The following is a 12374-nucleotide window of genomic DNA, read 5'->3' on the forward strand; positions in this document are numbered from 1 at the left end:
TAATATATATATAAAAAAAAGGAGTAAAAAAATCAATGATAAAAGAATAAGTAAAACACGGACAAACACACCTGTCTGTTGTGCTTTATTCTAATTATGTTACTTGCAGTAAGACGTGTAACATAAATTAGCTTACAGAAACCAATGTGCAGCATGAGTGCTGCAACAAAAAATATGACCTGTCCCTTTAAATTAGCCCACTGTGAAGTCCTCCGTTCGCCCCGCCTGCTTGTCCTTAACCAGCCAATCAATGCGCAGTTCACGTGACGAGCGCTCTTCGCGATGACCTCATCCCTGGTGTGGGATGACGTCAAATTCAAGATGGATGGAATCACGACCAGCACGCAGAATTCTACACAACACTGAATAAAGTCCAGCCTGTGTGGAGTCAGGAACATTTTCACGACGGACTGGGTAAGTGTGGACAGACGAGCAAACTTATCCTTACATGAAATGAGGCGGGAGGGTGAAACACAGTTGGAAGAGCGCTGTTAAGGAGAAGCTTTTTCCTTTTCCTCCCTGACGTAACTGGAAAGGGGGATTGTGCTGCTCTAAGACCTGACCAGCTGCAACCTGTTTAGCAGCCAGGAAATGCAGCGTGTCAGGCCGGGTTTTTGTTTTTGTTTTGTTTGTTTGTTTTTTTGTTTGTTTTAGGGAGGGTGTGTGTGTGTTAAAAACAAAAACAAACAATAAATAAATGAATAAGGGGCAACACCACTTAGCGAACACAGCGGTTATGACTCTCCACACACTCCCAGCACGGACGCTGCTAATTTACGGCGGACTCCACAGAAACGGCGTTAACTTTCCTCTCAGTCCTTAATGTGATGGAGCTGGTGGGAGCGAAACCCCTTCGTTTCTTTCGCCATTTGCCCGAGCTTCTAGAGAAACGTGCGCGTGCGCTCGGAACGCGACATTTCTGTTGAAGAAGTTACGACAAAAGAAACTGAGCCACGTCTCGCGGAGGATCTAACGCCGAAAAGCCGCAGTCGGCTTCCTCTGGTGAAACTGACGCGACGGTATAACCTGTTATTCTCTCTCAAACGTCGACTGCAAGTTTTGATGAAAAGTCCAACAAGAGATATGTAGTTTTTAATGAATGAATGAAGCTTCTTCCCAGGAACATAAATAGAAAGTGTCTGTTCTCAACAAAAGGGACATGACTTCCGGTGTGAGTTTTCAGCATAAACCTACACAGGGCACGCAAAGCCACACAAAATAAGTCTAAATATCTTGATATTCAGGGTACACAGCCGGTCAGATCCTGAAGGGTGACCCAGAGTAATATCTTACATTTTATTAGATGATTATCATAAAAATACTAAAGACTGCTTTTCATCTTTAAGCCTATCGTGTCATATACTACACTATACATGAAGGACCACCTCCGGCCCTTGAGGGTCACTTTCCTGGTGGTTTTATATGTTTTGCTGCTAACACACCTGACTCAGATGAATGAGTCATCAACAGGCTTGTGCAGAACTTTACAATAAGCTGCTATTTAATCTAAATCATTTGTGTTGGAGCAGGGAAATATCTCAAATCTGCAGGACAGTTGCCCTCAAGGACCAGAGTTAATTATCCTTGTTATCATCAGTATTTTAAGCAGCAGCCTGTAAACAAGAAGCTGAGTGAGTCCTATTGGCCTCAGTATTTATAGTAGTATTCCAGTACATTATGTACTCACATCATTCTTACTCATTTGTTTATGGTCTCTTCATTTTTATTTATAATCTATTGACGATTTTGCTGTTTTTATTGAATTTCTTTTTCTTTTTATTTATTTTAATGAACACAGGAGCATGTATCAGGATGCTGGAGCTGTTTTTAATGTTGAGCTGTAATTATAAAGGAAACTTTTCCAATTTCCTGCATTGTGTTGTGTCACTGATGGTAACTTTACAGACATTTTCAAACACGCTTTAACATGTAATGCACCATAAATTTGGGGTGTATGCCTCTCTGTTTCTCTAGTCTGTCCATGTTAAATGATGTAAATAAAAAGGTTTTATGTTGACCTGCTGATCATCCCAGATGGCAGCAAAACATCTCCTTATGAAATTTCCATAAACGACTGAAGTAATTCTTTCCACTAACAACAGGACGCATATAAAATATAGATGAGCATCGTGATTGGTCGGTTTTCACAAAGAATTTTAAATTATTTTCATTTTGCATATCGTCATCTTTTGCATTCAGCAACAAAAACGTTTTGAATTGTGGGACCATACAGGAGTCTGTCAGTGGTTCTGTTACAGAGATGAACGTACAGATTTGCACAAATCATGATCTGAAGCTAGACCCAGTTTTTGCATGCTGAGCTAAATTTTTACTTACTTAAACAAGTTATTAATTGCCAAACTCATCTGATTAACTAACTGAATAATCATTGGGAGTTTTATCTGTAGCTTTAGGTAACAGAGTGTTATTGCTATTCCTAGAATACGTTGTTTACTTTCCAAATATTTTATTTTAATAAATAAAGCTAAACCATCTTTACCAACTTCCTTAATAAAAATAACTATTTCATTTAATCTGTAAAAGGTGATACCGTTTATGCACCTTACAATAAAATCAAATCATTTGAGGAAAAAAATACCTTTTGGTGGGTATTTACGATTTTTTGTTATAGAAACTGATATTTAGTTATTGTTAATGCTATATTTAGCTAACAATAGACATAAACCTACATCATGGCCTGATATGTTTTCTTTTTGTGCTCCAGTCTGGTGTTATTGAGTGTGTGCTGGCTGATGCACATCTGTATTCCTGCAATAAAGATATGTTCTTCTTTTCTCTCAGCCATGGAGAGCCTGGTGCATTACAGCAACCCCGCCCATGTCCTCTCGGTGTTGGGGGTTCTAAACGAGCAGCGGCTGCGGGGTCAGATGTGTGACGTGGTACTGGTAGTGGCAGACCAGAGGTACCAGGCCCATAAGAATGTTCTCGCTGCCAGCAGTGAGTATTTCCAGTCTCTTTTCACACGGATGGACACGGAGTCACTGAAAGTCGTAAATTTGGACTTCTGTGAGCCTGACGCCTTCGAGATTGTTTTGAATTACATTTACTCCTCTTCACTCTTTGTGGACAAAGGCAGCCTGGCAGCCATTCAAGAGCTAGGCTACAGTCTTGGAATCCCTTTCCTCACAAACATTGTGTCAACAAGGCCAAATACATCCTACTGCGTGTCCAGAAAAAGACTTTCGTTCTCAGAGGGGGATGAGAATGATGCCCAGACAAGGAGTGTCATTGTGTGTCGGGTCCAGAACGACACGACCCACTCTTCTCGCTCAAATGATCAGGGAAAATCATCAGAGAGATCACCATCTCCCCACTCTACTCGAAAAGCAGCTCAACTTCCATCAGAGCACAATTCTCTTGAGCCGATGAAAAACTCTGAATCCAGCAGGAAAACATCCGAACAGAGCGAAGCTTCTGAGAGGAAGCCCAGCTATCCTTATACCACCATACTAAAAGGGAATTCCTCACGCATCACATCTGTCAGGCCCCAGCTAACATCATCAGTTTCTTTCAGTGATGCTGAAGTTCCACAGATCAGGCTGCAGACTGGCACTGACCCGGACTTTAAAGAGGAGAGTGAGGAGCCAGAGCACCGCTATCATCATAAAGTCCCCTTTCAAGGTCATTCCAGTGAGCTTGGCCAGACCATTGACAGGAGCGGGCCACTGATAAAAAGCCTTCTTCGAAGATCATTATCCATGGACAGTCCTGTTCCGGTCTTCTCTCCCACATTGGAGCTCAAGGAGCTGCAAAACCGAGAACAGTCGGTTGTTAAAATGGCCTCAAAAACATCTGGATCAGAAACATCTGCCCATAATGGCAATTCAGCAAGAGCATCCCCTCTGGTTCTCAGGTCAAAGTGTCCCAGCAGGTATAATAAAGAAACTCAGGTAGAAGGAGATGTCACTGTGAAAGCTGAGCCTAGCAGCCCACTCGCTGACCCCATGGACATTATTCGCATCACAGTTGGAGATGCTTTGCCAGTCAGTCTCAAAGACCTGCAATTAAACTATGACCAAGGCTCCAGGGTGGACTTTAATCCTCCAGGAAAAAGAAAGGACCGACCAGACAACAGGAGGTACCCATTCAAAAAGAGTAAATCATTTAAAGAACCTGCTTTTTCACTTAATACGAACATGTCTGAGACAGTACCTCAGCATGCCAGCGTTGAGCCCGATGAAGACAGTGGGGGGCAACTTCAGAACAAGATTTTTAAATGCTGGAATTGTTTGAAAGTTTTCCGGTCCAGTGCTGGACTCCATCGTCATGTAAATATGTATCACAACCCAGAGAAGCCGTATGCTTGCGACATCTGCCACAAACGCTTCCATACTAACTTCAAAGTGTGGACACACTGCCAGACTCAGCATGGTGTAGTCCAGAACCCAGCATCTTCCTCCAGCTCATCTGTGCTGGATGAGAAGTTTCAAAAGAAGTTGATAGATATTGTGCGTGAGAGAGAAATAAAGAAAGCTTTGCTTTGGAAGCTGAAGAGGAATAAGCAAGGTTTGCAGTCTCCATCACTTGCCAAAAAGAGATCCAGGCCCAGCTTCATATGCCCTTACTGTGGGAAAGTGTTTGTGTTCCAGTCTCAGTACAGGCAGCATTTAAGGACACATCCTACTGAAAAGGCAGATGAGGACACAAGGAATGAGAGTATCCTCTACCAGGAAGAGGAAGAGATCATTCAACAGAATAGCCCAGACACTGGTGTTTACTCCTGTAGACTTTGTAATATGAAACTCTCATCACTCGTAGAGCAGGGCGACCACGAGAGAGGCTGTCGGCATGCAACTGTATGTCCTTACTGTGGCCTCCGATTCTCAAGTCCAGTTGTCAAGAAGGACCACGAGGCACATTGTAAATACAAGAAACTGACGTGCCTGGAATGCATGCGGACCTTCAAGTCCTCCTTCAGCATATGGCGCCACCAGGTGGAAGTCCACAATCAAAACATGATGACTGTTAAAGACCAGCTTCACCTGAAACAACATGAAAATAATGACGAGGAAACTGAAGTACTCAGAGAGGAGCATTTCAGCGACGAGCCTGCAGCAGCTGGGAGTTTTCGAGAGAACATCAGTTATAGTGACTCTTCAGGTCCACCTATGTATGATTCAGAAGACTCCTCATCATATGTGCCTGAGGACCTGAGCATGGGCCACCACGGTAAGCTGGTGGTGAAGGAGGAGCCGTTAGAGGAGGCGGTGAGTGACAGAGACAGCACAGATGCTGCCAAAGCAGGGCCTGAGGAACCCGGAGTCTGGCCGTGCGAGAAATGCGGCAACCTCTTCAGTTCTCGCAAAGACCTGGAACGACACCAGGAGCTGCTATGCCACATCAAACCATTCATCTGTCACATCTGCAACAAAGCCTTCAGGACCAACTTCCGCCTTTGGAGCCACTTCCAGTCCCACATGTCGACTGCTAACGAACCTGGAGCCAAAGAAATGGACAGGCATCCATCGCCTCTGTCTCCTTCCCCTCCCCTCACTCCGCAAACCTCAGAGCGTCCCTCCCCCCAGGCCTCCGTGTTTAAATCCGCTCAGACAGCACCAGTCGCGATGGCCGAGGAGTCCAGCAGGAGCCCGGAGCACAGTGGCTCAGCAGTAACCAAGACCAACAGGCCTGAAGTAGAGGCCGGCAGCCACAGCCCTCCGTCAAGATCAAACAGCATGGAGAACCCCAGTGGTCCTCACGAATCAGACACACTCTTCTACCACGCACCGTCTCTTTCTGCCCTGACGTTCAAGAGACAGTACATGTGTAAACTCTGCCATAGAACCTTCAAGACGGCCTTCAGTCTGTGGAGCCACGAGCAGAGTCACAGCCACATGTAAGCACCAGACAGCCGATAGCAGTGATTTTCTCCTGAGAAACCACACTTTATATTAGAATTAACACACCTCAGCCTACAAAAAGAAGACTTTGAATGTATAGCTTATCTGCTTGCCTCCAATGTTATATTTTAAAGTGGCCATGTTTGCTAGAGGTGTAAACATGAATGTGTAATCAAGTGCTAGATTCCTCTGGTAGAGAGTAAAAAGGTTAGCTTTTCTTTCAAAATGACCAATAAGGATATATCTGTTTTCAGACAGCTTTTAGTTTTTTTTTTTTTTTTGTTTTCTTTTCTTTGTATTTACCTTTGTAGGTGTCTTGAGACAGCAAGGTACAGAGCTGCTCTGCAGCTGTAACGCTATAGACGTAAAGGTGCAGCCACAGAAGGGGCAGGTTGTGTACATTGTCCTCTCAGAGTGTGGAAAAAGTGCTTTAAAATGCTTTTGCATTCATATTAGAGCTGTCTCTTAGTGCGAGTGGTATCCCTTAAGAAAATATTGGTGGCCTGAACAATGTATTCAATATGCATTTTGTTTAATAGCTCGATTCTGTTCTGGGAAGATATTTTCCCCAGTTGCTTAGATGATGTTGTTTACATACTGTAACCAAGGTTTAAAGTTGTAAATGAGTCTCATCCTGCCTTTTCATCATTTTCTGGGCTGATGAAATGAGACCAATTGGTACATAAAATGGTTCTAACACATGACGTACTGTCTTTGTTCATCACTAGCCTGCCGAAACATTTCAACTTCTAAATGTTAGAAATAAGACAGTTCAGCCAACTATATTGTATAGGAAAGTAAATGTGTATAAAAGTCTAATGTTGCTTTAAAAAAGTCTGACCAGCACATTTACAGCAATCAGAACTTGAGAGGAGTAAGAAGAAACCTCTGCTGTGTAAAAATGCAGCTCATGGTTGCACAGTTGATCTTGAATGATACAGGTAAAAAGTGTGATTTAAACACTGATAAAACATTTTGCACTTGAGCTCTTTTAGGAATTAATTTTGCTTCACAGTGCTTTGATGGCCTTATGCAACTTTAAAAAAATATATATATTCTTTTCATTGTTATTTTATATGAAAGCACAACAGAGTTTCAGACAACTTGTGACTCAGGCATTTGGAGGTAGCGAGGTCGAGAGGAGGGAAGCACAAGAAAGTAAATCTTATATTCTGTGAAAAGTGATGCGATTGTTCTTGCTTCCTAAAGATTTATTATAAAAGATTGTGTTTTGACTGTGTTCCAGTTGTATTCTTGTAAAAGTATATACTTGGCTTGATGGATTAGATCTTCGTCATAAATTATCTCGACTGCTAACATTTAGAAGAAGTCTGAGCGCTCCTCACAAGCGAATCCTTTTTTTCCACTTTAGGAGGGTGTAAGCTGCGTTGTGATGTTCAGTTCTTGCAGAAAATCTGTATCGATAATAGTGCTCTTATTTTCTTGTGAGGAAAACTTTCTGAAAGTTTTGCACTTATTATTAGATTCATGTACATGAAGGTGTTTGTATTCTCGATTTTTGTACCGATTTTGTTAGTAAACAGAAGTTTATCTTTATAGTATTCCTGTGCTCTCACTGCAATAATCAATATTTGTATCAGCATTGGTTGCATTATTGTTGCTTTGGAAACTTGCAGCCGTTTTGTGTTTAAGTTTTCTACAGTTTTTGTGCTTCACTTCTGTAATAAAGAGTAACAGTGGAGTAAATATTCTCGCAGTCATCTGTGGTATTTGAATTATTTAAAGCAGGTTTTCCAGGACTCAAGCCACTTTAGTTATAAATTAAGCATTTAATTTTCTAATGGGCTGAAATTTGATTATTTTTGTATTTTTGACTTAAGGCTTAACTTTTGTTTGTTCAGTGGTCTGACTTATTTACTACCTGCTGTCTTCTGTTGTATTTTAATGCCTGAATTGATTTGCAATTATATAAAAACAATATAAATACCGGAAAAAATCTGGAAAAAAAAGAATAAGACTCAAATTAAATACAGTACAATGTAATATATGAATAACAATAATGAATAAATATAAATAATATGAAAATAAATACATATATATTAGCAAAAAAGCTAATAATAAATACAATGAATTGGTTGGATAAAAAGAAATAAAATTAAAAATCTGTTGCAAACTTGCTACAACAGGGGTCACAGATTAAAGCATTGTTTTCCTACATCTGAATTTCACTACTTCATATAGAAAGACCCATGAGCCATATTTACACACCTGAAGATGTACTTTAGTAACACCTTCTTTACCGGTTCTACTGTAAATACACTATGTACCAATGCACCAGTAACTCCCATTTGCCTCATTCATCACGGTAACTAATGCAGCACTAGGATGTTTGTTTCATGTGCAGTCATGTGAAAAACAATGTGTATCCTATTTCAGCTTGAAGGTTTTACAAACCAGGACCTGATAATAATAATAATAATGACATATTAGGTTCTGAAAATAGTTATTTAACAAAAACTGAACAAAAGATGCAGAAGCAGTGTGTAAACTGACTACACCCCATGATTCAGCTTGGAGAACTTCTTCTAGCAGTAATAACTTCTGTCTTACATGGTTGTGGAGGAATTTTGGCCCTTTTTTCTGTAAGATGTTTTGTAGGTATACATATTTCCGCATCTCTCATAAAGCCCGACTACTAGGCTTCTGTGGAATTTCTCACTGAGGCGAGCGCTAACGAAGGTTAACTCGGCATCCGTCTCGCATCCTGTCCCATCTCTGAGTTCTCACCGTCCAGTAAAAGTCAGTCTGATGTTAACGCTTGTCTCTTGCTCTGTCTCTTTCTAAGGCTAATTCAGGATCCATCTCTTCTCTGTGCTCTACCCAGCCTGTAAAAACCAGTCGGATGTTGTCTCTTATGTCTTTGTGACTTTTTTTATTTCTTCGACCCCTCCAATAATGTCCTCTTGCATTTCTTTAATGAGTCAGACATGGTGCACGTTCAGGACGGCCAGTGTGTTTATATCAAGTTGCTAGCGTGTGACATGGTGCTGAAAAGTGGTGCTCCAGGACAGAATTAAAAAACGACTGGGCAACGGCTGCTTGAAGAATGTGCACAATAAATTTCACTGTGTCATCAAAACAAGTCAGAAGCAGAGTTTTAAGGTCAGAAAGGTATGTAGTGTTACTTTAAGGCAGTTCCCAAACTTTTCTGCAGGGCCCCTTTTTCATTAAAAACTATAAAAAAGAAAAAAAATACAATAAAGAAATCTTGTATAAAAGTTCAGTAGATTTGCTTCTGTGCAGATCTGATCATTGTCATGTTACACAGATGAGTTCACGGCTGACAGCAAGGTGTCGTGTAGCTACAAAACAAGCCTGAATGATCACTCCTGGTGAAATGCTGCGTTTGGTTTTCACCAGATGTGGAACTGCACATTAGAGCCAAACATCTGCCCTTGGTCTCATCTCTAAAAATCACTGTTTCAGAAGTCTTGTGGTTTGTTCACATGCAAACCTTCACTGTGTTGCCATGTTGTTTTCAGAGAAGAATGACTCTGGCACCCCTTCTAACCAGCCCATATTTGCTGAGTCGTTTTTTTTTTTTTTTTTAATGCCATGAACTTTAAAGCAATACTACATGTTTCCAACCTTAAAACTCTGTTTTACTGACTGGCACACTGACATTCATTATGCACATTCCTGGAACCGCCGTTGCCCTGCAGCGTGCTGAGGCTGAGAAACCAGTCTTCATATGTCTTTTTTTTTTTTTTTTTGCAGCCTGGAGCATCACGTTACATCTGTGTTTTGCTTTACAGTACTGTGTCACCTCCCAGCAACTGGATATCAACACACTGGCTGTTTTGAAAGCACACTTTGGCTGATTCAGCAAAGAAACAAAGAGGGTATTTCTGAAGGAAGCGAGGAAATTAAAGAAAAGTGGCAGAGCAAGACATAAGAGTCAACGTCAGACAAATTTTTACGGACTGGAGAGAGTTCAGATGATGAATTAGCCTTCTTCGGGGGCACCAAAGTGCAAACATCTGCCAAAGTTCTTAAATACCATGCTGAGGCCTGTAGAGTCTCAGATGTAGCCCTTGAGTTTTTTGCAGCTTCTCTGAGCATCACATGGTCTGACCTTGGGGTTAACTTGTTGGGAAATTCACTCCAGGAAAGACTGGCAGCTAACTTGAATGTTTTCCGCTTGTGAACAGTCTTCCACCGTGGCATGATGGACTGCAAAATTGTTTGGAAATGGCCTTATAACCCTTCCCATATTGTTGAACAACGGTTCCCTCCTAGATATAGTTGTTTATCTCTGTCCTCCGAGGTATCATGTTTCCACAGTTGAACGCTTCAGACATGCAAAGTTCCAAAACTTCTGCTTCTAAGCAGCTGCTCAGACTTACTGATTCTCACCTCATCAGGGGCATTTTCTTAGCAACAACCAGATGCCACTTGCACTTGCAAGTCCAATGGGAGCAGTAAAGTTGTACTTGAACTAAGTAACAGTGCAATATGACGTGTTGTTGTTCATCTGAGGTTGTATTTACCCAATAATAAGGCCTGGTGAGGATTTTCTGTTATGGCCTTGTACATAAAACCATAGCATTGAAAAAGGGGGTGTTTTTGTTTTACTTTGTACATGTGGAACCAAACTAATGCACACCAGATTTTCCTGTTAGAGACGGATAACTCGGAGCCAAGGCAGGGATGCATTTCAAGCTGTGGGCCACGGTGACACTTTGACTGGAAATCAGGGAGTGAACTTAGGAAGCGTTTGCTGTTATTTGGAAAAACTGTGAAATGGAAATCCTGTTCTAACCCACGTGTAAGGTCACACTCACCATGAAACTGCGTGCCGAGAGGAAGTTTTCACATAGATGAGGAAATCTGTTCCAAAACTCAGCTCTGTCCTTTACATGAAAATCAGACTTTATCTTATCTGTCTCAGTCCTGGGAGTAGGTTATGGTGGTTTTCTTTTCTTTGAAAAAGCCAATAAGTAGACTAGACACACACTGAACAATATGTATTGTCAAAATGTACAATAATTTACAGATGCCATAATCAGCAGCATATTCTATAGCAGGATCTAAAGAGTGTGTGGTTTTATTACTATGTATAAAACACATTTTTAGATGTTAAATGAAAATATTACCAACCAAATAGTTTTAAAAACTAAAAACATAATTAAGATGGAGTCATAGCAGACATCATAGAAGCGATTAAGCTGACACTGCCTCTGGTTACACAAGCAGAGGGAAAAAACCAGGTTTCTGGACAGAAAAAAGCTGTAAGACATCTATAGAGCAAAATGGACGATCCAGATCATCCATTTCTTTTGTCTTAGAGGATCCTCACAGCGCCAGAGTGTCTTTTATCAGCCTTCTCATGGTGGTGCTTACAGAGGTACCCAGTGAGTCAGTGATCTGGTAAGTGATTTTGTAAAGGTATGGCTGAACATCTTTAAGACTTGTGTCAAAAACATTGTCCACTTCGGACTGGGTGGGCATCTTTGGCAGGTATTCGTGGCGGTTTATGACCTCAACAACGTTGATCACCTTCTCACCCAGCTTTTCACCCACTTTCTCCCTGCAGATCTGTCTCTCCTGCTCATTAGCCAGGTTGACAACATTAACTTTGATGCTCCACACTTCCCAGGGAATGCACTCATCAGAGAAGGGCCAACGAGACTTCTTCTTCTGGTAGAACTCCAGGGAGATCTGCCCCATGCCATCGCTGCCGGAGTTGCTCAGAGCATCCTGTAACCACAACAGACACCACAGCTCAGTCCAAATGAAAGACCTTAAATATTAAAGTCAGCAAAAATGTGTTAAAACCATCAGTTACCTTGAATTCAGACACAGCTTTCCTGATCACCCTGTCCAGCTCCTCTGAGGACACCCTGACAAAGGAGAAATCGATGAAATCGCAGTCGATGTCCTGTGTACCGACAGTACCGATGGAGTAGGTGCCCTCCTTTTTGTAGTGAAACTTTCCGGTGCTGCGGTGCAGTAAAATGGTATGCAACAAAGCCAGCATAGCCTCCTCGACCTGCCGCGCCTCTACAGTCACCTCAAGCACTTCCGAGCGACAATTCATATTGAAATAAAACTTATTTCCATTTACAAACGTCGAATCGAGTAGATGACGTTAGCTCCAGCGTACAAGCCCGACCACTTAGATAACGAGGATAGCCTTTGTTTACCTCTACAAATGGGCGGAGACTCTGGAACACTGTATTATGCTGTTTCTTAAAACACAAAGCAGCTTTTTATTCAGTACATCCTACCTTCAAGGTAAAATTATGTATACCGAGAGGACGTACATTTTAGCAGAACACTGCTAGCTGAATATTTGCTACCACTGGGACACCAGGATGTGTGTAATGATGACAGTGGGACAATCTACGGAAAGTCGATTAGTCCATGACACACGTTCTAAATCATTGTCTCTCTTAACATCGACTTTTGATTGAGATTTCTAATCTAATAAAGTACTAAAGCTAAACTTTAACAAAACCTTAACTCCCTGGAGCCATGCTGCAGCTGTAG

At 41.6% G+C, this 12374-nt stretch overlaps 2 protein-coding genes across 2 annotated transcripts; one reads left to right on the plus strand and one right to left on the minus strand.

Annotated features, from left to right (window-relative positions):
- The first annotated feature begins 315 nt into the window (after positions 1-315).
- zbtb21 (zinc finger and BTB domain containing 21) lies at positions 316-7570 on the plus strand. Its single transcript, XM_042009033.1, has 2 exons — positions 316-414; positions 2803-7570. The coding sequence occupies exon 2, from the start codon at positions 2805-2807 to the stop codon at positions 5859-5861; it is 3057 nt and encodes a 1018-aa protein (XP_041864967.1). The 5' UTR covers positions 316-414; positions 2803-2804; the 3' UTR covers positions 5862-7570.
- Positions 7571-10834: 3264 nt separating this feature from the next.
- On the minus strand, positions 10835-12371 carry atg101 (autophagy related 101). Its single transcript, XM_042008392.1, has 2 exons — positions 11671-12371; positions 10835-11582 (listed from the first exon to the last, which is right to left on the minus strand). Exons 1-2 carry the CDS (start codon positions 11920-11922, stop codon positions 11178-11180), a joined length of 657 nt encoding a protein of 218 aa, XP_041864326.1. The 5' UTR covers positions 11923-12371; the 3' UTR covers positions 10835-11177.
- Between the last annotated feature and the right edge of the window lie 3 nt (positions 12372-12374).

Source organism: Melanotaenia boesemani, chromosome 15 (assembly GCF_017639745.1).
Source record: "Melanotaenia boesemani isolate fMelBoe1 chromosome 15, fMelBoe1.pri, whole genome shotgun sequence".
NCBI lineage: Eukaryota > Metazoa > Chordata > Actinopteri > Atheriniformes > Melanotaeniidae > Melanotaenia > Melanotaenia boesemani.